The 27167-nt window shown below is 40.9% G+C and overlaps 1 protein-coding gene across 11 annotated transcripts in view; it reads right to left on the bottom strand.

Moving 5' to 3' along the window:
* Positions 1 to 24992, bottom strand: part of BLTP1 (bridge-like lipid transfer protein family member 1) — an 87024-nt gene extending 62032 nt beyond the window's left edge. For 10 of the 11 annotated variants that reach the window (XM_064416415.1, XM_064416405.1, XM_064416406.1 and 7 more), the window contains exons 1-14: positions 24838 to 24992; positions 17304 to 17433; positions 14490 to 14606; positions 13017 to 13095; positions 12347 to 12411; positions 9007 to 9193; positions 7817 to 7898; positions 6933 to 7126; positions 4535 to 4614; positions 3961 to 4111; positions 2253 to 2409; positions 1406 to 1484; positions 1031 to 1122; positions 43 to 160 (exon numbers count right to left, since the gene is read on the bottom strand). In XM_064416415.1, the coding sequence (XP_064272485.1) occupies positions 43 to 160; positions 1031 to 1122; positions 1406 to 1484; positions 2253 to 2409; positions 3961 to 4111; positions 4535 to 4614; positions 6933 to 7126; positions 7817 to 7898; positions 9007 to 9193; positions 12347 to 12411; positions 13017 to 13095; positions 14490 to 14606; positions 17304 to 17400 (1498 nt within the window). In that variant the 5' untranslated portion in view covers positions 17401 to 17433; positions 24838 to 24992. The other variant, XM_064416414.1, reaches the window with a different exon arrangement.
* Positions 24993 to 27167: the final 2175 nt, after the last annotated feature.

Genomic DNA, 27167 nt, shown 5'->3' with positions numbered 1-27167 from the left:
GAAAGAATATTTGTCATGTAACTTATTTAGCAAAGAGGTTACCTGTAAAGAAGCTCTTCTGAGCAAAGATGAAATGATAGGTTGCTTTATAAACCTCCAGCTCACACTGCCATGTCTGTGGCATGTTCCATATCCGGGGATAGCTGGCATTGATGTGGAACTGTGGGCAAGAAATTAAAGCATCAGGATTACCTGAAAAGATGACAATGCCTGACCCTGTCTCTCAGCAGTTTTCACATATGTACCCTGCTGAATAATTAAAACTGTTTTCCTGCTGGGATGAACAGAAGGTACTTCCAGTTCCTTAATAATTTAATCTCTGTCTCTCCTTCTGTGTTTGAAGGTCAAGTGTTAGTGTATTCATTTATTTGGAAAGGTATAGTATGAGTTTCAGATACATCTGCTGCTGTAGATGTACAAAGCAATTTAAAATGCAAAGTTTTTATTAAAAGCATCACTTTTAATGAAAAGAAAAAAAGAAAGAAAACCCCCCTGAATAGAGTGTTTTTCAACCATTGATATATTGTTCAAATTCCAATGTTAAAAACATCAATTGAATAAGATCATTTAAAAACCAATAAGAAGGGTAATCTACACATCTACAATACTGCAGAAGTGAAATATTAGGCAAAAAAAGAGTAATGCAGCATTAAATATGTCTCAAGTAGTTCAAGCATACTTGAGTGTTTTTAAGTACTTGTGCACACACATCCTTTAGCAGAGCTAGTGAGCATAATTATTAATTAAGGCAAAACCTGTAGGAACACGTGGCTACATAGCAAATGAGGCAACATTTGAAAATAGGTAATTAATACACCAAGTTAGTGCTTTTTAAGTCACTAAAGGTTACACACATGCACAATTATTTTGGTATGTATAAATTCCTTATACATTAAAGGTCCTGCAAAACATATTAAAAATGCATTTTCCCACATTAAGAAACTAAAGACTGCTCCACAGAAAAATAAATATGTTCTTTTTTAAAAATCCTCTGGAGACTGAAGCTTTGTGCTTATTAATGCACACTTACAGCCAGCATTTCTGCTTCCAAGAGAGTCCTGTACTGCATGCTGCTGGTGGCATCCACGTGGAGGAGCTGCCCTTTAATTGTAGGTGAATAGCCTGGCAAACAAAAGTTATCAAATGATCATTCAGGCACAAGAGTTAGACCAATATTTAAACAATTTTTACCAGTGATTTCAGCAGTCCACTATCAAGTAATACCCTGAGGGATATTTGCCTTAATATCTTGCAGTGAACTGTACAAGTATTTTTGTTTCTTTCCTTAGGAATACACATCTCAAGATTACAAAGGAAAAACACTACATGATATTGACACACACAGGAATTAAGGTAACTTCAGGAAAATCAGTAGGGAAACAAATCAGGCTTAGCCTTAACTCACCATTTTCACTCACTGTCATGGGAATATTTATTTCCAGATAGGATCCTGCACCAACATTTACATGCACAGCATTTGTTTCCTGCATTGCAAGAAAGCAAAACAGTCCAAATGTGATTTCTAGGTTTGTTTATGCCTCTGGCTGCCATTATCCACACCTGGACTAAAGCACCTGATGATCAAAGTTTTTACCTTCAGAAAAATCACTAATGAACTATCAATATCTATTGAAACAAAGTAACACTGTTTTTAGGCTTAACAAATGCTGACTGAAGTCCGGTTAGAGAAACAGCATAAAATACTCTGATCCAAGGCCTGGGAGGACAGACTAATGTATGTGTCTGACACTACAATTCTAACCCTTTCAGTCCCCCCACAAAAGAGCAAAAGAGGGGTACAACGAAGTGACGCTGTACCCCACTTAGAAGAGTAGCAACAAGGACAAGAAAAATCCCCACTCCTACACATACAAGTTTTGTTCCCCCCAGTGTCATCTCCTCATTCAGAAATATCAGAAGAAATGGGGGTTTTTTATCTACCATGGTGAGCTTCATCAGAATTTAAGACTGCACAGGACATGCCCAGATCATGAAGCCCCAAGACTGCAGCAGCTGGCATGGCTTAAGATTACCTTTAAAGCTTAAAACAAACTTAAAGTAATGCCTCTAAGAATACATTTCTGTGTGAAAGGTTTGCTCATAATTATAAAAAACTAAGATAAAAATCACCTAGGTTTTAAAACCATAGTTCTGTAATAAACCCCTGAGACAAGTAAAACAGTGCACACCCAAAAAGCACAGTGCAACCACAGTAGACAAAGTTCCTTTCTTGACAAGGTTTCACTATTTACCCTGTTCTTGGTAAAAAGTAAATCAATGGTGGCATCTGCAATGATATTCATTCGCAGCTCAAAAGCAAGGATCTGTCTTGGTTTCCCAGGCTGAGCAATTTCTGAGACTTTCATAACTTGGTAATCTGGTGGGAAGAAAAACTTCCACAAGCAATCCCTGGAAGAAAAAGAAAAAAACCAGTTATTTTTTATTTTCAGAAGAAATACATACGTCAGCCCATATCTGTGCATCTACTTGGTTCATTTAACTATCTTCCTCTTAGCTGAGAGGTCTTGACTTTGACTGGTTGTCTTTAGACAAGCAGTAGACGTGATCAGGAAGAATGTTTGTTAAATATTTTCATCATTCCAACTTCATCTTCCAACTCATTATTGAAATCTCCGAAAGTGTCAATGGCAAGAAGTTAAAATTTATGGCTTTTGTCTGCATGTTAATTTAGAAGACAAACAAACCATATTTTTCTTCTTATTTCTAACCCTTGGTTTATCAAAAATCATAGTAGGAAGTCATTTTAGTCTTCAGTTTGTGCATAAATAATTGATGTAAGCCCAAAATGAAGAAAATACAAACTTTACACCTCCGAATGGAAGCCACATTTCTACAGATTTATAGCTGAATGTGCCATGAAATACTTGACAAGAAAGGCAGAGTGATGAAGCACAGACAGCAGAGCTTACATAGGTCTCAATGAGGTGGAATTCCTTCCTGCACCCAGCACCTGGCTGTTGTAGCAGCTCAAAAGTTTCCAAACTTCCATGATCTATCCACAGCAAGATGCAAAAGTGTTCCTAGTATGTATCCAGGAACTCCATGCACTCTGCACTAAACTGCTTTCTACTGAGCCAGTTAAGATTATAAAAAGCAGTCCATTACAGGGCAAGCTTTCTTTGGAGTATTAAAAGTATCATTAATGATTCATTGACCTCATATTTCTAGCAAAAAGTTCTAGAAAGCAACATTTTCTCTCAAATGCACTATCATATCTAATGACTACTCTTTGGGCTGCCATCCTCATACTCCTCAGAGACAGGAAATCATAACAGTTTCACAGGAGAATTAGTGAAGGCCAAGTACCAGCCTGTAATTAACAGGGGAAAAGAGGGAAAGCACTGATTATGTCACTTGTGCTTAATTGTCCTTCACTCTCTCAAACAATCCTATTGTCCTCAGCAGAAATGCTCATGTGCAAAACATCCAGGGCCAAGTGAAGAACAACAGAACTCTAGCCTAATATTTTGTATTAAAATAGCTAGATAATAAATACTTTGGAGATAACATCAAGCAGCTGATTATGCTAAGCAAGGATAAATTATTCCTCCCTTAGTATTTTCGTAGCCAGATTTCTGCTTCCTTAAAATTTCCTCATCAATATGCAGTTTATTCCCATATTAGCTAACAGGAGCTTGATAAATCTAAGATCTCCAACTAACAAGTTAAACCTTTTACTTGATAAACAGTAAAAATACTTTGCTTACAAAAAGGGAACATAATCTATCAATTTGATAGTGAGAGTAATCCTAACTTTTGAAGGTCAATGAGATAAACACCAGTGAATTTACTAATCTTAAACCATTGTGGCAGTACTCTTCTTTCAGACTTGGTCTACCCTAAAACACACAAATTGTGAGCAATCACACAATGGAAACTTGAGAAAGCTTTCTCAGTAATACTGGATATTAAGATGAAAGCTGTAAATCATGGTCATACCTCTGCCTATCAGCCCAAGGCCCATAGTTGAAGTCTGTCCCTTTCCCACACACAATGTCCAAACCCCAGCATGGTGGCAGGTCCTGTAATTTGCTGTCTTCATTGCTGGCTTCTCCATCATTACTTTCCTCTGTCTCCTCTGGTACAAGACCTGTATTACATAAAATATTAAACACATTATTAAAGGAAGCTGCTTCAAGTCAGCATGAGAGATGTTTGCTTAAGCACAAGACAAGTAAAGTGTCCTCACGGCAGTTTTATTTGAGAGCACTACAGTGTGTACATATCAAGACACAATTCAATGCAGACTTCCAGTGGAAGGAAAAGAAATATGACCAAAAATGATCCAAAATTGCCACCTATCCTACATCTGCACACACCATTACCAAATGTGTTGTCTTTTTTCAAGATTCAGGCGATACTTCAAGGGCAGTTAGAGCAAAAGCATATTCATGATACTTCTATTGGCTCCAAAACATTGCATTATCTCTCCTAGCATATAGATTTTTCTATATTTAACAGGTTCATCCATGTAGTAATAGATATCAACATCATTGGACTGCATTACATGTACCTGGTTCATCCATGTAGTAATAGATATCAACATCATTGGACTGCATTACAACAAAACCTTCACCCATCAGCCTCGGTGGTCTGCAAGGAAAGTGAAAAGATGAAGAGTAAAAATCCACATGCCAAGATAGATCTTGATGAATTCAAGTAATTTTAAATGCAACATATTAAGCATAATGGATTTGCATAATGATTTGAGAAAAAAAAAAACAAACCCTTGATCATAATGTTGCTATTATTATTATTATAACTATTACATTAAATAACTGAAAAGTTTAGTTAACTCAAGCATGAAGGTACCAGGTTCTTCCCCCACAAAGGTATTTCTCAGATATCCTAAACCACAAGTAACTACTGAAGTTTTACTTTCAGTGTTTCTTTCAGTCAAGAGTACCTTTCTCCTTGTCCTATATTGTTCTTTCACCTGCTAATTGTTTTCTTACTAAAATAGCCCTCTACACCAAAGGGACAAGACTTTCAGTAATTAGACCATTAGTTAATAAAAAAAAAGCAAAAAAAAAAAAAGCTGCTCTGCCTCAATACACTTCCCTCAATATAAAAAGATCTAAGTGATAAAGCTAAGAGATGAAACATTTCTCCTAATACTATTATATTGGTATATTACAATCCCTTTCCCACGTTAATTTACATATTAATAATTCTGGTTTTACTGCAAAAGACACTATTGAAGCTTCTCAGCCACTTTCATAAACTGTCATTTCTTGACAAAAAAAAAGACAATTCCTGTGACTGTTGAAGAGTGTGACCTGTTAGAGCACATAGCCCATTTTACCACAGCTCACTTTCAAAGGCAGGAAACCTTGGAAAACATGGAAGACTATAGATGTAGAGATCATGTACTGCCAGAAACTTCAAAAGCAACAGAGCAGGAACCTTGAAACTAAGTTTGAGAGTAACAACAGCAGCAAAAGATCAAATACTTTAAGACAAACTAGATATTGGCAATAATTTAAAATGAGATGATCATTATCATTTTAAAGTATTCCCTAATATCTATCCTGAACCTTCAGCCTGCTGCCTCCAAACGTCTACTTTGGCCTGCTTTCCCTAACACCATTTTTTTCTTTTCTTCAATTTCAGAGGACTTATTTGCAAAGAGTGATAGAAGTGTTGAGATGGATGTTTTTAACACAAAATGTCAGTTTCCAAGGTGAAATGTTGATGTTTGTATTGATTTGTCAGTCTGTTACAAATTTCATCAAGCCACTTGGCTGTTTTTCGTATATTCACTGGCTGCAGAAATTTCTGCAAGTTAAATCACCCAGCTTAAATTTTAGCCACAGCAGGGTAAGAGGGCAGGCTCTAAAGAGCCAACTATTCTCCATTTCCAGTGAATTGGGCAATTTTTTGAATTTGTCCAGTAAATTAGAGCACATTTTGTGCACAGATGCCATCCTTCAGCCATCAGGAGCTGCAGGGATGGTAAGAGCATAAAAAGCAAATACTTAGAGGAAGCAGGAGGAAAAGCTAATAGTTTGAGTACCTTAATCCTATTTTGTTTTAATCTTGTTTGTTTTCAATATTAGTTGCAGAAAATTTCCTTTGTCGTCATGTGGGAAGAGTAAGATTCTGTGCACAGCCACAGAACATTCTTGGAAAAACATAAAGCTCTGTTAAAAAACAGCAGTATTTGGCTGATAAAAAGCTAATTAAGGTACAAATGATGTACAGTTTATTTTACTACTTCATGCAAGCACTCAGGCTTGTGTTTGACTTCCTTCAGTTTGTTCAAGCTGCCTAACCCTACTTATGCAGAACACACAGAGGTAAAAGGATCAGCAATCTGTCTTCAAAAGATAACACATTTTCCCCTCTACCAAGTATTACACAGCTTTTGCCCAGTTTTTATTAGTGTTTCCTAAACCATGAATCAACTTTACAAAAGTCAACACCTTAAACCTTGCATTTCAGCTAGAAATTCAGTGGTGGCAAAGCCTGGGTACAGCTCTTGTACCTGAGAGAATGAAAACAGACCTTGGACACAAGATGCCACATCCCTGGAAACATTCAGGGCCAGGCTGGATGGGGCTCTGAGCAATCTGATCTGGTTGAAGATGTCCCTACTCATTGTAGAGGGATTGAACTAGATGGCATTCAAAGAAACCTTTCCAAACCAAACTACTCTATGATTCTATGTTTAATAGAGCAGAACACACACAAAAAAACCCCAAACCTTTAATAACACAGAAAACCAGTGCTTTTTTGCATAAATGAAATTCATTCAAAGACACAAAATTAAAAACCTTCAGAGTGGTAAAAAACAGCAACTGTGTAAACACACTGAGTAAAATAAAGACATTGAAGTGCAACAAACATTCTCTTCATGTTCCTAAAATAAATTCTAAAACAATATGGATAAAAAAATACCCCAAACTTACTCATCATTTTGAAGACCAACGTATCTTGGACTTGGAACCAGCATGACTCGAACGTTTTCCAGTTTTCCCTTCACAATGTGCATGAACTGATCAAGGTGGCTTGAAGGTGGTTTTGTGGTGTATGTCAAAAAGGCATCATCAAAGTTAATGCAAAGTGTTTGTGGCTGATAATGATTCCCAAATGCCAAGCGACCCTAAATCAAAAAGCAAACCCAGTAACTCACAGGTAATCACTGATCTCTTATATTTACATATCTATTTACATAACACTCAAACTCTTACATTTAAGTATTTATTTACCTATAAAAATGCAGTTGAACCAGCCATGGACGAATGAAGAATGAAGTCCTGGCCATAACCTGTGCTTATCTATAAATATTACCTTGTATGTTAAACTCCGACTTTTTTCTTCTATTAACTCAGTAACAGTTTTCCTGATTCTTCTTTGCTGTCGTTCATTTGGATATTTTGAGGTGGGTGTGGTTTTGGGATATAACATGAACTTTTAAACAATGTGTCCAAATTCCCCTATTAAAACATGTGGAGGGGAAAAAAAAAGAAAACAACCCCAAACACCTGCCAGAAAAACAACACACCCTATACTGTACAACACCCACAATTTAATTACTTGGTGATATTCTGGAAATCACTACTAAGCCTAAGGCATGAGTATTTCCCAGAAGTTAGAACATAGCTACGTTTCCACCAGCACCAGCAGGATTTGTGACTGTATCAGGGGAGTGCTGATGATGTAATTTTAGCTTTTTTAAAGCATGAAGGCAAAGAAAAACTTTCAATATAATGTGTAAGAAAAAGGAATGGCAAGTGTCATTTTTTAAGCAAATACTGATAGATAGTTTCCTTATAAGGGTCTTTTCACTCACCGTGCTCACATTGACTTTAATGACTGGAATAAGTGACCTCCATGAAGAAGAGGGGTCTTGAGATTCTGTTTTTACTTTAACACTGAATTTAAAAGAAGGAAAAAAGGGGGTTATTATTTTGCTTTTTTCTGAAGAAGAACCAAGCAAATTTTTCTTCTAGAGGTCGTCAGGACACAGATCCTGGGGAACACGCCTTCCCCAGGAGGGTGCCTCCTGCAAAGGACTTGCTAGCTGACAACTTGCCAGGCTTCCCAAGCCTGGGAGAACAGCAGGAAGCACATGGAGCTGCACCTTGGCGCTGGACACAGGTAGGAAACAAACATGCCTTGTGTAACTCAGAGCAATAGTTAAATAAATCTTCCTCAGAGGATCTTGGCCTGTTCTAAATACTCCCCTTGAGGCATGGGATTTTTCATTTCCCAAGACATATCCTCTTCAAAGGCAGAAATCTTTCCTGTGCCTGTCAATAAGGGCTTGAGATAAAAACACAACGAGACGGGCTGGGAGGCAGAGCCCTTACTCAAACTCAGGACTGCCACAGCATCCTGCAGCTGCCCACTCTGACATTTAGCAACTGGCCAGCAGCAGTGGCAGGACTCAAGTCTCATTACATGCTCTCACGTTTCATTTCACTGCTCCTGACAGTAAATCAGTCTGGTGAGGTCCTGCCCAAAGAGAGGCTGATTATTGAACATGTGACTGCACTGCACATAAGCCATGTAAAACTCTTTATAGCTCCACTCCATGTTTTCTGGGGTACCCCAAAAAGTGGAGTTAACAGAAGACAGTTTGTGTAGCTGAACACAAGATCACAGAGATCCTCACATTTTGCCTATTCAATGTCTTGAGCAGCTGTTACTTCTACTGAGCAAAACCATTATTATTCTGCCAGCATAATCCTGTTCAACACGTGCTTCCTCTCCACACTGTATTCCAAATAGATTTTTCAGCCTGTCTCTGATCATTAAACAAGAGTGCTTGGTTTGTTTGGCTGTGTTTTTTAATTATTAGTGGTAGGAAATCTGAGGAAAGGGAAAAGATTCAGACTGTCAGGCTCATCAGTGCAATTTCTCTCAGCTGTGCTTCCCTCATTTGGCCTCCAGAGCACACGTTAACGAAACATTCCCCAATTAGTTCAGCACTTTGCAGAACAAAGCATCAGCAAAACAGCAACATTAATAATTATTTACCTTTCAAGATTGGCGTGTGTCCTCTGCCTACCATTCACTTGTGCTCTCTCGTCATCTTTCTTTGCTGGAATTATTGTGGGATCCAAGCCAAACAGTTCTTGAAGCTGTCCATAAAGCTCAGAGCGGTTGTACACGTGAAATTCAAAGTCATTCACCATAATATACAGTCGAGTTTCTGCTTTTGGATCTAACCAAATAGTAGGAAGAGAGGTTCTAATTCTATTTCAACATTCCCTGGGAATATTTACAGTTTCTCAAAAATGCACATTTTGCAAAATCCAATCCACACGGTACTGAACAGCTGCTGAAGTACATATTAAAATGCAGTAAAAAACTCCACAAAATAATTACAGCATTTTAACCAAACCAGTAAAAACTTGGCAAATAAGACAGCTGCATACAAAATATTAAATCTGAAAGGCATTTCACCCCTAGGTCACAGTCCAAAAATAAATCCAGAAAAAAACTGCACAAAATGGTAAATTAAGTTTTTCAGTCTCATGTATGAAAACAAACAAACAAATATCTCTCTTGATGCATAGAACAGAAGCCTTGGCAAAAATGTCTGGTTTTTAGCACAGATATCACTAAGAGCAACTCAGTCTCAAAACCTAAATGGTTTTCTAGCCAAGCTCCCTGGTACAGCATGCCTGAAGTGAGAAGAAGCTTTCTTTTACAGAGAAACAGAAAATATTAATAAGCAGAACTAACCAGATCATACTCATTTTGCACCATCAGCCAACATTCTTACAAATTTAAAATTTCAACTGTTTTATCAGCTTGGCTCTCTGATCCTTAAAACCTATTTTAACATCTGCTGATCATATAGAGAGCTGCTTGTGACATACTTTGACATACTTTTGCCTCAGAAAGTGTGACCTAATTATGCAGTTAATGTGAGGGAAAAGCTTGCACCACTTCCCCCTAATTACCCAGTTGAAAGAGTGCCCATTACACATTGACTCAAGAGACCTGAGCTGCTCTAAAAACCTCATCTGGTCTTTCTAAGTCAAACAGACTTCAGGCAGCTGAAGAATCTATGGTTATTACAGCAGTCCCAAAGGTGTGATTCAGGGGGTACAAACTGAAGGCAGCATTTCCCCAAGACATGAAAAATTAAAACTTGGAGCAAACATTTTGGTCAGGGTCAAAAGAAGAAATGCAGCTGCCCAAGATCCAAGGTTTAGAGATACCTGCTTGATTAAATGCACCAAATTTGATAAGAAACTCATCTGTCCCTCAAAATCACACATCTCTGAAACACGGTCCCAACAACAACCCACTTTTCCCCAGCACACCCAAAGTACCAGAAATTTCCATGTAATTATAAAAGTATATACACATAGAAAGTAAGTTTCCAGAACCCATTGATATCACAGGTTTCTTGAACAGAAGACAGAAAAGTTAATGAGCCAGCTTCAGTTCCTTCCTGTTTTCATAAAACCACCATCAAATCCATTTGTTGCCAATCTTAACTTGCATCAATAAGAGTCAGGCAAAGAATGACATGGACAAAGATTGGGACACACAATGGCTCACCCGGGAGATCTCAGCAGCATCAAGAACACAAATAAATATAATTTTTCAATTCCTGGATGCAAGCATTAGACTTGATTTACTAAATGAAATCATATGTACTAATTAATTTACTTAAAGGGGATTTAAAGAGACAAGTATCTCTTTTTCCTAACAACAAAAATAAGGTTTGACCTCCACACATCAATTTGGTTGGCTAAAACAGTTTTGGAAAGGAAAGAAAAAAGGGGCAAAGAAAATGAGACAAGCAAATCTGAATGTTATGATACTAAATTATTCAAAGAAGCATTTATGTAGGTTACATACAAGTAACTACCATATTGTTTCACAATGTTAAAATTGATAATGGGCTGTGGCACCTAAGCCAAGTCATTGGGGTGTGCCCTATCCACAACATGATCCTCCACCTTTTGTTCCTAAACCATTTCAATTTCCCAAATATATACAGAACCTCAAGTCCCAGCATGACTTAACACTTAAAGAGCATTTTAGTCACGTTACTTTTTTTGTCAGACCTGGACACCTCTAACTTGTGTGATGACCTGGATTATTTGTCCACTAATCATGTGGCCTTAAATGCCAGCAAGAAACGCTAAAGCCTTGCCATACTGCCAAGCAAAAATGCCACCATAGAGGACAAGCAACCATCTTCTCTGCATTAAATTAAATTCTTTTTTTTCATTCTCTGAGCCACCACAAAGATGTTTTAACTAGCAGATGAAGACAATCCTATGAAAACCTGTTGGACAGTAACCTGTGGTTGGCAAAATTTAATTAACTCTAAGACTGGATTCCACTTCTTGAATTACTTTTTTATAGTGTAATGAATTTGAATGGTGCCCTACCACCTCATAGGGTAAGCAGTGCATCAGTAAATAGAAATGAGCAGCTCTTCCAAACTCATATCACTGCCCAGAGCAGTGTCTCACATTCACCTGACTGATTCTGCATGCAGTACTGCTGCCACTGCTGACTTGGGACTGACACAGCAACAGCTCTGTGAGCTTGCTGACAAGTCTAAGAGGCTTCACACCAGCAGAAGCCACTTCCAAAGACAAGGCGGGGGAAAAAAACCCTCCAAAGTTCAATGACCCTCTCAATTAGTGTACACAGCTGTAGATAGCTGACATTTCCAGACCTCCTTGAATGAGCAATGGAGCCGTGATGGCTCCAAAAGTCAAGAGAAGCAGGACCCGAGTCTCATCCAACAAGATTCTAATCCTATAAATGATTAAGCACACAGCCCTAGGCTACTTATGCTTTCTCTCTGTGTTTTCTGCAGATAGAATTAATCTCTTGCATCTGTGTTAATCATCCATCTTCAGCCAGAGATAAGGAAGAAAAATGAATTTTTTTACACTTCCCCACTTCTGTAACCACAGATGTCGTCAAGACACAGGCTTGTCAAATACTGAAGGACATCCCTTACCGTAACACTTTCGCTAAAATACTGAAAGTACACACTTGCTGAAACTCAAACTAAAATCACTTGCAGAACACAAGACATCTCTATTCATCATAGTTACCAACTTCAATACAGAGACAATTATGCTTGGACTACAGCTAATGAACACTACTATTAAGATTAATGGTTTGTGTCAGGAAGGGTTCATGTCCCCGATAATGAATCCTGTATTTATCTCATCTCCTCTGCAACCAGTGAACAAATCCATACCTTCTGAGGATCCAGAGTACTTCAGGTACATATTAACAAAGCAACTGCATGCCTGTGATTGTGCAAAGGAAGCGTGTTTCTGTAGGCTACCTGTAAATTGAAACTTTGAAACCTTTTTGGAATACCTACCGTGCTGCTTCTGCTTTGGGTTGTACATCTTCCACCAGCGAAAAATGATAAATCCATCTTGAATTCTAAATCAAATAAATTGGAATAAAACAGAAGTTGAGAGAGTGACAATCCAACATCCTACAAGCAATTTGTAAGGAGATCTGCAGCTGAGGCAGTCTACAAGCAACATGAAAGCACAAAGCATTACTGCATATGGTGTATTACACAATTCCTGCTTTAGCTGAAACTCATATAAAACCCCATATCCACTGCCTCCTCAAGGCTTTCCAATTCTAACAGCATGAACCAAAACTACAAAGTACTTGCTGGCGTGCTTTCATGAAACAAATTATTCTGTATCCCAGTAAGTGATTGCCAGCTACTTTGCCAACATGAATCTTCCAGATCTAAATGAAAACACAGTTCTCCTTCACACTCCAAAGTGGTTTATTTGACAAATACGAAGGACAACTACAATCTTATCCAGATCCAATTTCATTTCCAAATGATAAGGCTAAAGCAGCAAATGAGGTACCAAGTATCTAGAAGTGTTAAATACTAGCACCAAAAGAGACAGTCTAACACTTGTAAATACACTGCTCATTTGGAAAACTGCATTTTGATTTGTGCTATTTAGAGCTGTATTTAAAATGCTTATTGAGAAGGGGACTCCCTTGGAAATATGTACCTGATGGACATGTCCTCTGTGATGAAATAGATTTCACGCACCATGACTTTTCCAGACAGCACAGAAAATGAAAAGGAACCTAATTATAAAAAAAAAAAAAAAAGCGCTTATTACCCTAAAGCTGTTGATTTTGTGAACAGAGAGAATACAGCATTCAATTACCTGAACTGGGTTAACTGGGTATCTTGAGTTCCTTTTTGGATGGGAAGTCAAGAGATTCAGAACACAGAAGACAAAGTACTCAACTAAAGGATGCTGGGTTTGGCACCACCCAACAATATAACCAAACCCCTGAGGTACATGAGTCACTCAGGAACACCCAGGTGCCATGCAAATCTCAAAAGAGTTAGAAAAGCTGTTTTGAACATTTAGAGTCTCAGGACATGGTGTGCAAAACCATAGTCAGAGGAACAAAGATTCCTGATGGACTGTTTTTAAAAAATTTAAATGGCTGTAAGGATTTTGGTCCAATTATTACAACCAATTATGTTTGCATCAAAAAAGGATTAATAAGTATGAAAAGATCAGCAGGTAACACAATAGCCCAGATTTTTCCTAAGGATTTTCACCTCACTCACAGAAAGTACACCATAATTAAAAAAAAAAAACCCAAAAAAACAAAAACAACAAACCAAAATCAACATTAAACAACTGAAACCAAGCTGCAAATCATGGGATTTAATTAATGTTATGTTCTACTAACTGATGAGGTTCATAAAGAATACCACATACTTGGCCAGCCATATCAGCTGTCCTTACTTAATGGCAATCTCACAGAGAAATTTTAATAAAAGCTTATAGATCAAGTGTAGCTGCCAGTAAGTATTTAATCTATTTTGCTCTTCAAAAAACCTGGATTTGAACAAGGTTTCTAATACAGTTCTTAGGTTCTGGAGGATATAAGCAACTGAATTGCAAGGAGGTCTGTGGCAAGCCAAGTGTGAGTGGGATTTTTTGCTTTTTTCACTACATTTATGAGTTATAGTTGCAGAAAAAGACCAGAACTGAAGTCATTGCTATTCTGTGAAGCAGACAGAGGAAGGCAGAGGAGCAAGTGAAAGAAAATTAGAAGTGTGATCAGTGAGGTTGTGGGCTACAGCCCTCTGTGACTCAGCACCAGATATTTTTGTAAGTGGGTGAATGCCCAAGTGATTTGTACTGACCTGTTTTATTGAAAAAAGTTTAAAATATTTTAATAAAAAGTTAATGGATTTTGATGCAAAATGTTCTAGCCAGTATCAATTGTACATATTATAGTCCCAGTATGGATTAACCTGTGATTAGTTGTTCTGACAGCTTATTTAGAAAGCAAGGGCAGTGCTGGAACAGTGCTGGAATGCTTGAGTCTCTGCTTTGAATCCACTGAATATTTTCAAATCACTCTAATGAAGTGAGTTTACTTCAGGTTTTAGCAAACTGAGGTATGATAAACAGCAGCAGACAAAGAGTGGCATTACATTAATCATAACTTACCAATATGGATGTAGCCATGTTTATATAATCTGTTAAGAACCAAGGTTAAAATGAGTCCAATGTTCCGGGAATTATAGTAAGTTAGGTAGATAATCCATCCACAGGACAATATTGTTGCTGTTGAAAGATTACAATGAATTAAAGCATTTTTTAAAGTACACTGACCCAGATAAAAACCTTACCTATTAGGACTACAAGGAACAGCAGTGTTCTTCCTGCTCCCCAAAAAATTTGAAACTGATGGACAATTTAATGGGTGTTTTCAGAGAGATGGTGTGAGAAGAGTGTGAAGAGATGGAAGGGAAAAGGGGAAATGGGAAGTCCAGAGAAATATAGATTCCTCACTGCTCCTCCATTCCCCAATATAAAAAAAACTGTCCTCCCAGAGGACCTGCAGAAGGCACCACATTATTTCATTACATCACTTACCATCTAAGAAGCTAGATTTTATAGACTGAACTGTAACATGCATTGTCCCACATGGACATGTATTTCAGAACACCCTAAAAAACCCCAACGCCACCAAAGCCATACTACATACCTTCCCTAATCTTCTCCAAATTGTGAACTGTAACTTAAATTTCTAGTCTTTCATATATTATCACAGGAAACATTATCATATACAAAACCATTTCCTATGATGCTGCCTCCTGAGAGAAACGTACCAGCCCTTGGGTTAGCAGAAATACCTCAACAGTTCAAGCATGGAATTTGATAGGGAAAAAAGGAAATAGCAATCCAGTGAGAAACAAGTTTAAAAAAAAAATAGGTCTGCTAATCCCCAAAGTAATTTTTACATTAGTTGATTAAGAGCTAGTAACCTATTTCTAATTACAAGGGTTCTCTAAGCTTCCAGAAGGACAAACCCAAAAGGAATGGCACTGCCAAGGAATGGACTAGTTCTAATTCACCTTACTGATAATTACCATTCTGTTTCACCCAAAGCAGAGCAGAGGAAAAAAAACAAAACTCTGAACTTTGTAAAAGAATTTTTTATTTATGCTAAAAATGGAAAATTTTTATGGAAAATCTGAAGTGCAGAAACACATAGGAGCCTTAACTTTGAAGAATTCAGATAATTACTGAAAAAAAACCTATCTGTTCTACACTGTTGCTTTATTTTTTTCAGTGGGATACTCCACTGCTTCATAGCAATACCTTGTTGAAAGAGAAAGAGAAGGTGAAAATTACTCCCATGACTTTTGTCATTTCCTTACTAGAAAATGGATCCAGTGTGACCAAAATTAAAGCAGGTCATACCCTTGGGCAATAAGCTGCTTGACAAGTTAAACAAACCAAATCTGTGTGGGTGATTACACAGGAAAGAGCAGGGAGGGTGGAAGCTACATCTCAGGAAAGAAACTCCAGCTGCCATTGAAGACAGGCACATTCCAAGGACAATGCTCACCTCCCCCACTTTCAGGTGAGTAAGCTCCTCCCTGCTGGTCCTCTGTGGGGAGGGAGAAAGGTGGGATGACTCACACTGAGGGTCCATGGAGTTTAATCTGAGGTTAAAGTTCAACTTGGCACTGCTAGATGGTTGCAGTCAAGAAGGCGCCCTCTCAAGGTTAAACATACTGAGAAAAATTAGGAGACCAGTGACTTTCCAGTCTTGATCCATTGCCTTCAGGACTAGACTCACCTCTGCCACAAACAGCAGCCTTTTTCTTGACCAAATCCCATAAACTTCATTAACTTCATTATTATATTCTTGATTTTTAAAGCGTCTTCACTGAAACCAAGTTTTGGAAACTGCATTTCCTAAGTTTTACTACATGTGATGTTCAGAAAAGTTTCCAGAAGTGAGCAAAGGCTCTTTGAGGAGCAGGCTCATTTCTGGAATTTGTCACCTTTTACTGAGAGCAATAGTTAGCTGTTTCAGCATTCAGGAGAGGAAAACACTGATATCTTTTTATATCCCCTTATAACAGGATGCCATAGGTCAGCAGACAAAAGCAAAGGAGGAAAGGCTGGTTGAAATTGGATCAGTTAATAAACATCACTCAAATGTGTTTCTATCCAAACCTCATAACAGGAAGCAAGTCAAAACTTTTGAAGACAAAATTTTCAGATCTATTTGCATCTGTTCCACATTTTACCATGAGCTACTACCAGTGACTTCCCCTATTTTCATCTCGACTACACTGAGAGCTCTATGTTGAGTACAAACTTTCCATTTCAACACACTAAAAGTGAAATAGATAAACAGTAAGCACCCTCAAATAATTTACCTATATCCTTTCTATTCAATTTGGCCTACTGAAAAATAATTCTAGTATGTCAATAGCCAATAGACTTTAACTTGTCAGAAGTGAAAGTGAAAAAATAAAGCTGTTGATCCTGTGTTGCCCCTCAGTCCAAGTCCAAGAGTCAAGGCTGGAAAGCAGGCCTTATCTACCTTTGGAAAAGTCTGAATTCATTTCACACTTTCAGTATTGTTACAAGGACCTGAGTACAACTTCATATTTATTTTGCTGTCCTTGAGCCACTTCTTCATAGATGAATAAAAATGCCTACACCAATATAAGCAGTAGCACTAGTGCTAAAAAAAAAAAATCAGCATACCTAAATCAAGCATGTTTACAAATGCAGCTCATAACTGATTAAATGACAGCTTGGCTTAAAGGCTCATTGTGGCACACAATTTAGTCAGGAAGCTGTGCCATTAAACACAATAGTCCTTAGATCACTTTCCAAACTACACCAGATTAAATGGCAGGTAGGCACATATTGGAAGTTATTGTAGCTGTCATGCTAATCCTTTGTTATGGTGTCATAGAAGAAATTTAACCAAAACAGAAGAGTTAACCTTACCTACTAATAGCCAAACCACGTTGGAGTCATGTTCTGTCAGGAAATCTTCCAGCTGCGTGATACTTGGGACAAAACTATCATTTTTTCTTTGATCCATTGCTACACTGTTTTTGCACCAGCACCTATAGAACTGAAGGAAAAAGAAAACCATTTCAAAACTAAAATGAGTAACAAGCACAGTACAGTTTGGACAAAATGGACCATGTACCATCTTAAATCATCTTTATCAGTCTATTTCACACAAATACACATGTACTTGTTTTATTCCTTCAATAACAACTTCATGATTCTCAGTTACCTCCTCTTCTACTCCAGAGCTCCAGAAACACTTTCACTCATCTCTGCTGGAACGGTTTCCTGGCACAAGACTGCCCCAAACAAACTACAGAGCAACAAAATACCAAAATATGCTCTCCAAATTTAGTACCCTGGATGCCCTGCACAGCATACAAAAGCAAATAAATGCCTAAAACTGTTATATCACCGCAGTAAGTCAAAAGGCAACTGAACATACAAGTAAAAATGAGGCTGTATTAAGCTTACTAACATGCAAAAATGTAACATGAGACTAAACCCCTGCCCTTGCAGAAAGAAAGGCCAAAGGAGACACTTCTAGGAGTTACAGAAAATTCCCCAAACCCCCTGATCTGCTGTGTCCATGGTTCTGTTTAAGGATGGATTTGTATCATTCTGTTAAAACTGTCTAACTGGTTATTCTGTTATAGAGAACAGAAAACCAGCCCTTCTGATCTTACACACACACCTTCAAATCACCTTGCAAATGGGTTTATATTAATTAAATGTGATTACCAGGGAGTTGCTCAACTCAGCAACATCTGTAATTACACAGCAGTATTTTTGTTGCATTGGTTTCATTTGAAGTCTTCTCCCTTGGATGTTATCTGTCAAATCTCCTTACAAAAAAAGAAGCATTAATTCTGCTTCTTTTTTATTTTCTAACACCTTCCAGCTCCTGGCAGCCTGTCTTCCTGACAGTATTCACCCCTCAAAAAAATATCAGTAGATTTTATTCCCCTTTGTTATGAAGTCTGTGCTGGTTTCTCCATCAAGGGCTCCAGAACATAAACTAATATTGATGAGTCCTTAATTTTTCAGCATAACAGCTTTGAATAATCAGTATTTGCAAATGTTTGCAGTAAATGCAGCAATGCATTTGTTTTTTCCCTTTAATACTCAAACTACTCTCATTATTTTAACTGGAAGAAGTTGAAAAAAAAACTGCCTTTAATGCACTTGTTTCTCCTGTTGTACCCTGAACCAACAGCCTGTCTTTAGAACAACAATAAGAGTACAGTCCCAAGAATAAGGGTTAACAATTTGTTCATTACCCCTTCCACAAGAAGGAATAGAACGGGGAGGAAATAACATGAAAGCAGCAAACAGAAAAAAAGAAACAAAAAAGAAACACAATGAACCAAGAGCAGTTTCCAGCAGGCATGATAAAAAAGCTACCACCTTACTCCCCTACAAGGGGGAGGAATAAGAGGAATAAACATGACACACAGGCACACAGAATAAGAAAGGAGCCGTTGTTTCAGAAGGAACTTTAGAACAGCAAATTAAATCACATAATGGCACTGTGATTTGCTTTAAGACATCCACAGTACCTTAATAAAAAAGCCACATGTCAGTTTGTATGATGGAGCAGATGATGCCTCTGCAGGCAGCCTCCGGGAGCCTTTAACCCCTGAATCACAGGGTAAAGAGAGAAAGCCACATCCACACTTCCAGCATAAAAGGATGGAAGGACTTGACCTCGTCCTTTCTCACCAAAGGACAACAGGGTCACCCTGTTGTGACCAAGACCACCACGGAAATGTTGTCAGTAGGTGAGGACTGTCTATCTATTGCCTCAACCACCAATACTTATCTCATCAAGGAAGCAAACCATGGCTTTTTCCTAAGAAATTATCACCCAAAACCACATGATACTGAAACATGATTAAAAATCATTCAAGACCACCACGGCAAGACAACTTGGAGACTGAAAGTATTGAATCTTGATACTTAGCTACTTAAATAAAGACAGTGTTCATCTTTTTTTTTTTTTTTTCGGTCATCACTATCCATAACCATAAACTGGACATACTTTCAATTTTTTTTCTGGGATACATTTGTTACCTGCATGCAAATAAATTCAGGAATCCCCCATCACTCATCATGTGAGTTTGAAAGATGATCCTTTAACACCCTGGCCCAGTGATATTTTTTTTTTCTTTAGTTAGGGTAGTCTTTACCCTTGATCAAGTTCCTTTAGGGAGGATGCTGGCAATAAAAGTATAACCACTCAATACCAGGCAGTAGCAACACCTGCACTGGATGTGAGCTCTCAACACACCTCTCAGAGCAATCAGGTGCTTAATCCACTCAGATTATTAATTACTGCAATAAAAAGGGGATACAAACAGAGACTTAAGGAGTACACACTGTTCATAATGCCCCCAGAGGACAAAGGGGCAGGATCTGCACCATCAGTATTGCTTAGAGGAAGGGATGCAGTCTTTTCAGAACAGGTATTTGCTACTTTCTGCCCGCAGTGCTGCACCTTCCAGCCCCTACACACTGTAACCACTGGCTTAAATCCTGGGCCTTGCAGCCTTCCTCCTCCATGCCTACACTCTGTAACCACAGCCACGAGTCCTGCAGGCCTCTCACTGCCCACACGCTGCCACATTTACTCCTGTGTGCAAACGCAACTCAGCCGTCGGAGCAAACTGCTGCACTCTCCAGGAACAGTAATGGAAAGTTCTTTCATACTGTATTCTCTGAAGTAAACCCTACAAGGAACTTCTCCTGGAATGACAAGACCCGAGGGTGTGAGGCTGACTCTTGCCAACCATACAAATACACAAAAGAAAATGTAGCAAAGAGGAACAGAAGCCCAGAATTTCGCATTTGTATCTCTGCATTTATTTTATCATCTTTTCTCAAGGTCTGTGCTGTTCTGTGATGAACAGCTCAGTCAGCATGCTGAAATATAGTCCAAAACCATGACAAGGGTTTGGATTTATTTGCCTTCCCCCTTGCCTTATTTTCTAAGCACATTTTTACTATTCATTATGTCACTTGTGGCTCTCATTTACCACATACCACGTTAATAAATACAAAATGTATTAGCTTTCTCCTGGGAAGAAGACAGCAGAAAAGAAATATTCTGTGGCACTGAGGTGACAGAACACTGATACTCATATTTTATCTTCACAGCAGTCCTTTAGGGTGTCATGTAGTTGTCTTTCTCCAAATGAGTATCTGAAGCAAGGAGAGATAAAGGCCAAATCCCTCATTTATGATGCCCAAACTGAAATACTAGGGGCCTGCTTTTCAGGTTATGCATGTTTGGAGCACTTGGCAGGCTCAAGGCAGGCACTGGACTGCCTTTAAGATATGAGGGTTTGATTTTACTGTGAAGTTGAACCTCATGGTCAGCCAAGCTGTTTTTATAGCAAAACCATATACTTAACACACTGTAAAAAGTGAATTTTAATTACTTGTGTCACACATAATCCATTCTTCACAGTACTGAAAAGATGCAAGGGAAGTTACAATCCTGGGGGGATGCACTTCATTTTCAGCCTGCTTCCAGTGTTACAAGCCCAAACCAATTTTCACCGCAAATATTCCACCCCTAAAATGCCAAGTACTCAAAAGCAGCTGCTCCTAATCTTTATAAACTCATTCCAATCACATCAGATAGGTAAACTCATTTTAACCTCAGCCTGGCAAATTAACTCAACACCAAGAACAAACCTCTGCTTGAGCTAAGTCATTAAAAATGTACAGGAGGCATGCATATATGCAAGAGCTGGCAGGAGAGAAACCAGAAACTCAGTGACCAGAGTGCAGCCACTTGGCAGGGACAGCTGCACCCACCTGGAAAAGGTCTGTCCTGCACCTACAGCTGAGTACAAAGGCAACAAATATTTTACTCAGTGCCTAGGAGCCTTAGGGAGATGTGGGTCTTGAGCTGGTCAAGAAGAGGAGAAAGAAAAAGAAATGTCTGTTTACCATGTCCTTTGTAAAGTAATTTTCCTGTCACGCCCTTGTAGACACAGCCAAATAAAAGGGGTGTCCAAAGGTGAGGGAAAAACTGGCATTTTATATTGATAAGAAATACTTTTATATGGTCATGATGTGGGTAGGGAAATAATGGACATGGCCAATTCTCTAATTACTGCTGGAATTCTCAGGGGGAATAAACCAGGAGGTTAAATTTGCCAGACATATCCCCCAGATCTTCACAGAAATCAAGCGCTTATCGAATACATGTTAATTGGTGTTATTAGAGGTTAACTGCCATTCCGAGGATACTCCCAACTTCTACAGCAATTACTAATCAGTGGAGTTACAATTACACCCAAAGTGACACACTAAATGACAGGAGGCAAATCCCCCCGGTCTCAATAAATGCAAATAGATGACATGTCTGGATGCCTCATCTGAAAAAAGAAGCCATACCTAAGGCAGCTCTTTAAAGGAAAGGAAAGGTATTTTTTTGCATTACCCACTCCATCACTGCCTTTCAAAGGGTCTCCAGCACTTCTGCTATGAAATCAGAGGTTTAGATAAGTAAATGACATAATAAAGGAGGCTCACCAACACAGACACAACTTTCCTCTCAGGATATTCTTACACTGTCAGCACCTAGAGGCACATTAAACACATCTCACAAAAACAAAAAGCTGCCAACCTTGGCGCCTGTCCCAAAGCTCTCCAGCTAGGTCAAACACTTCAAACCCATCCCAGCACAGCTTAGGAAACTCAGCTACTCTTCAGTCAGCAAGCAAAGGAAAGAGGAAGGAAGAGAAGGAAAGTTGTTCTCAAAAAAAACCAGACAAAAAAACAAGGGAAGTGACAGCACCCACAGAGCAGTTCTGCCACAGGGCAAATTGCATTGCCTTCATACCTGGTACCCAATTAAAATTAGCTCTGAGCTTTTTTAAGAAAACAGCAAAGAATCAGGTCCATTTCCCTCCCTCTCTGCCCGTGCTCGAAGTCCCACTAGCGGTAAACTGTAAACAAAATAAACTAGAGCTTTAATTATACTAATGAAATCCTGCTACAACCCCCAGCAGAAGCAGCTGTGCTGAAAGCAGAGCCCAGCAGAGCCACACCTGGCTGAGCCGGTGTGTGGACAGCCTTAGTCAAACAAAATTTGCACTACAGTAGCTTAGTAAATAACAGGTCTACTTCAAAATTAATTAAATCAAAATTAAAGCATACTCAAAGGAACAGTAAGATACAAGATAAAAACCAGTCTCACAACAGCCTACCCAATGAGATAGTTTCACAGCACAAGTGGTAGCTTTTATTTATCTATTTTTAATAGTACATGACATGAGTTTTCCTAGGAAAGAGATCAAAGACAAACTCCTGCTATGGCAACCAACATACAGTAATTCCACTGCCAGCCTAGGAATCCCTAGGTTGAACTGGGATGATTTTTCATTTAACTGCTTAAAGGTAAAAATATACTTCTTAACCTTGCCTTCCAGACTTCTTCAGGGGAGCCGGTTCTTTTCCTGCTTACAAAGCCAGGCTTTGATGCTGCGGAGGAAAAGAAGGACAAAACCAGAAAAAAAAACCTCCAAAACCCACGAGCAGCGGAACCTAGAGGCTTACAACAGGAGAAATAAATAAGAATTTCCCTCATGCACACTCCTCAACTTCAAGGAAAAAATAAAAATATTGCCTTTGGGGCCTTTGTTGTTGGTCTTAACATGGCAATAACTTTTTTTTCCTCCCCTTTTTTTGATTTGTGTACAGCGCTGTACCTTTGAAATACCCTATGAAACTAAGCCATCTACTCCACACCTATGAATTCTTCCAGGAGTATACTTCCTCTAAATTTCTCTTTTGACACATCACCACAATTTGGGGAAAGAGGAAGTCTTTGCCATAAATGAAACTAAGAGTCAGTCTTGTAGCTACATACCCCATCATCCTTAAGGGAACTACCTGTAGCTGGAATCACCACAAAGGTTTTGGTGCAGCAACAAGTGCTGGAATAAGTTATGTGAGGAGATAAGAAGTGACTAGGAGAAGCTATTACACATCACAGTAAACACAGGATAACTCTGCATGCTTTAACCAAAAGCATTAACTAACCTCTTGCCTATTTCCCACAGGATAAAATGGTGCAAAAGAGCAACCACCAAACAGCAGCTGATGCACATTTCACATGCCAAAGTTCTCTAACAGCATTCCCAAAAGGGTGAGTGACCTCAGCACACCATAAACAAGGATAAGATCTCCTTAAATGCGTCCATACCTTCACACAATGAACCCAGATGTTCCACCATGGGCAAAACCTACTCATGATCACTGTCAGAATGTGCAAATTGAGGCCATGACCCTAAACAAACACCCCTGAATGTCCACTCAGAGCCAACTGCCTAAGTGGATGCTCAATACTGCTTTTATCAATGGCTGTTTGAGTAACCTATTAACATACTTCAACAAACAAGACAAATACTCCCTCCTCCCCTCCAGTTTTTCCTCTCAGTTGCCAACATTTCTGGCCCCACTACACATAAAAAGCAGAGGTGGGGAAAAAAAGCCCTGCATGGCCGCAATGAAAAGAACAAGCCAGAAAAGCAGAATTACTGGATTAAGTGACACAACAGAGAACTCACATGGCAACAACTGTGGCCTTCTCTACATTAAACCTGATAAAGTTACACATTGCAGCAAACTGCCAACTTGGGAAGTTTTCACAAAGTTGAGTGAAAGCTGCTGTGGAGATGTGTCTTAGGATGGGAAACCAGTCCAGACAGAGATTGCGATGGGGATATTTGCTACACGGCCACCTCCAAAACACACCTCCGCCGTATCAGTGTTATGTTACGCATTATACCTGTTATGCACACCTTACATTGGTAACTACATCGAGTTTTTTATTGACAATGCGAAGTGCGAGCACGTTGTCATATCATTACGTATGATAACCACTACAGCTTCAGACACACCAAAAAGCAGGGGCACGTCGTGTTAAACCACAGTGTGTGTGTGTGTGTGTGTGTGTGTGTGTGTGTGTGTTAAACCCTCTCAGGACCAGAGGCACTGGCAGACATCGCCTTTCACCGCCCAGGCACCAGCACAGGGAAACTTCCCTCGCAGGCCAAGCACAACCGGGGGCGCCTGAGCTCCCGCCCCCGGGCCTCACAGCCTCCCTGCACGGCGTCACCCCACGCCAAAGGGAAAACACCGAATCCCCGGCACCGGAGGGGCTTCTCCTGGCACCGCTCCCCCGCCGAGCGGCCGGGACCACGGGCAGCACGGCGGGACCGGCACCGAGGGCCACCACACCGCCCTGCGGTGCGCAAGGACAGGCACCAGGCCTCCTCGCCGTCCCGGCCCGGCAGAGCCCCGCGCCGAACCGCGGCTCCTCCCGGCGCGGGGGCGGCTGCGTGTTCCCGGCAGGCCCAGGGCGAGCGGCGGGGCCGACCCCTGCGCGCCGGGCCCAGCCCGGTGGGGAGCGGAGCGCAGCCCGGTCCCGGCTCCCCCCCGCACTTACGCCATCGCCCTCCGCGGCTTCTCCCCCGCGGACCCGGAACCGGCGGCAGCGGCGGCGGCGGACGGAGCCCTCCCGCACCTCACGGTGAAGGCGCGGCCCCGCCCACGGCGCCGCCGCAGCCAACCGAGAGGCGCCGCCGGCCCCCGCGGCCAATGGCGAGGCCGTCCGCCCCCCGCGGGGGCGGGACCGAGGGGCCGCTCCGCCAATGGCGAGGGGCGGTGCCTGCCCCGTGCGTGTGTGCGGGGAGCCGCGCCCGCCCCTCCGCGGCGCGCGCAGGCGCGGGCACAGCTGGAGCCGCCAGATGTGCGCGGCGCGCCGGGGGCCGCGGGCGGGGCCGGGGCCGGTACCTTGCGGGGCTGGCGGGCACACGGCCCCGGAATTGGAGTCTCGCTGCTGGATCCCTCTCCCGGCGCGGCTGGCTGCCCGTTAGGTCGGGAGAAGGGGTGCTGCGCGGCTGGCGGAGCGAGCGCCTGCGCGCCCGCGGGCACCTGCCGCTCGCCCCGGTGCTCGCAGCGCTTAACTGCGGGGCACCGGAGGGGTTTGTTGGCCCGGCCGCCCGGTAACGGGCTGTTCGTTCTCCCGCCCGTTGTTTGTGCCCTCCTGAGCAGGAGAAGAACGCTGGCCCCCCGACACCAGATAAAAAGTGAAATTTTCATGCGTTTTTGGACCCACGTGGCCATGATTGACTGCCGGGTGTAGCCAAATATGATAAATACACAGATTTCTGTATAATCGCCCCAGACATGATAAAACACATAGATTTATTTAAAATCAGCCAGGCGTGCATCCTCCAGCCTTCGGCAGCACACTAGAGGAAACCAAACCAGTGACTTTGTGTGTGTGTGTGTGTACATGTACCTTCTTCCATGAGGTCCTTGCACCTGCCAACACTGGTGCTGAGCTCCACGTTCCCTCAGTGCCCCCGAGGTTTCCAGAAGCTGCACCATGCCGTGTCCTGAGGGATACCCGTCCTCGGGCTCCTGGATCAGAAGGCTGTTGTATCCCCTGGTACCGACAAATAAATCCTGTGGGTGAGAAACACAGATTTCCTAAGCCGTGGTGCTGCTCTCGCTGGCCTGACAGTGAGACCTGTCTGTGGGCTGCCTGGATTTGCTTGGGCCAAAGTGAAACTGAGCCCGGCGGAGCAGAGGGCTCGTGGCTCCTCTCTGTGAGCCATGTCTTCCTGCCTCCTGGCTCATGTCTGCTCCAGCATTCCGCATGGTTTTCCCTGCAGAGCCAGCTTTCAGCTGGATCAGCAAACAGCGAGCATGAGCCCGCTCGCTGCACAAGGGCATGGATGCCCCTGGGGGCCTGGCAGGAGCTCTTAACCTGGCACAGAAAGGCACTGGCAGGATTATCCCTTGAGCAGTGCCACAAACCACAGGTGAACCCTGACCCCAGCTGCCTCCAGCACCCTGCAGGACAGAGCTGTGCTCAGAGCAGCTCCAGGCATCCTCCACCCCGCAGATGGACCAGAATCAAAGCCAGCGTTACCTAACGAGGTTTATCCTCACTGTTGTCTATTGCATTCCCATCATACTAAGCATAGTAAGAAAAATATTGTTTAAGTATTCCTGGTTTTCATCTTGAAGGCCCCCCTTTCACCTCCTTCCCTGCTGGTGCACTCCAGCACTCTTCCCTGTGCTGAAGAGATGGAGTCTTGGGAGGCTCTTCCAAATGATTTTATCCACATGGTGCCTGAGGGCTTTAATGAGGCCCATGCAGATAAGTCACACAAAGAAATTTTAGCTCAAAGCTATCATTAGAACTTGGGGGAGGTGGGCCAGTGCCTGCTGTAAGAGATGGAGGTTAAAGCTTTAATGCTGATACAGGCCTGGCTGGAAAACTGAAATACGGAATTAACACGAGGAAAAATATTTAGCCCTCTACACCTTTGAACTTATTTGTTTTCTGAAGGACACCAATATTCACATTCTCTGTAAAAGAAACGTGCACTTTCTTCTCACAAAAATATTTTTATGTTTGACTAGACTTATTTTTAAACTCTTATCAATAATACAGGGCAGAATGTGTCCCAGAACAACCAAAATAAGGCAGAGGGAGAAATTACTTCTATTCTTAGTGTAATACCACAACTTAAAGTTACCAGGTTTGAAATAGAAAAGCCAGGATAGCCAAAACTCTGGGTCTTGTTCCAATTCCATTGGTGGGCAGGAAATGGAGAGGCTTTAAGTCTACTTGTGCAACAGATAAAATCACGTGCAGAAGTTATTCCACACAGTATTTTTAAGCAAAGGTCAGCTGAAGTCCAAAATGTTGATCTAAAAAATGAGCCCCTCTGTGTATTTGTAACCTGGGATTTAACAGCT

This window comes from Passer domesticus, chromosome 4 (assembly GCF_036417665.1).
Source record: "Passer domesticus isolate bPasDom1 chromosome 4, bPasDom1.hap1, whole genome shotgun sequence".
NCBI classification, from domain to species: domain Eukaryota; kingdom Metazoa; phylum Chordata; class Aves; order Passeriformes; family Passeridae; genus Passer; species Passer domesticus.
Note: the sequence above shows the minus strand (reverse complement) of the source record. Positions and strands in the feature narration are given on the sequence as shown.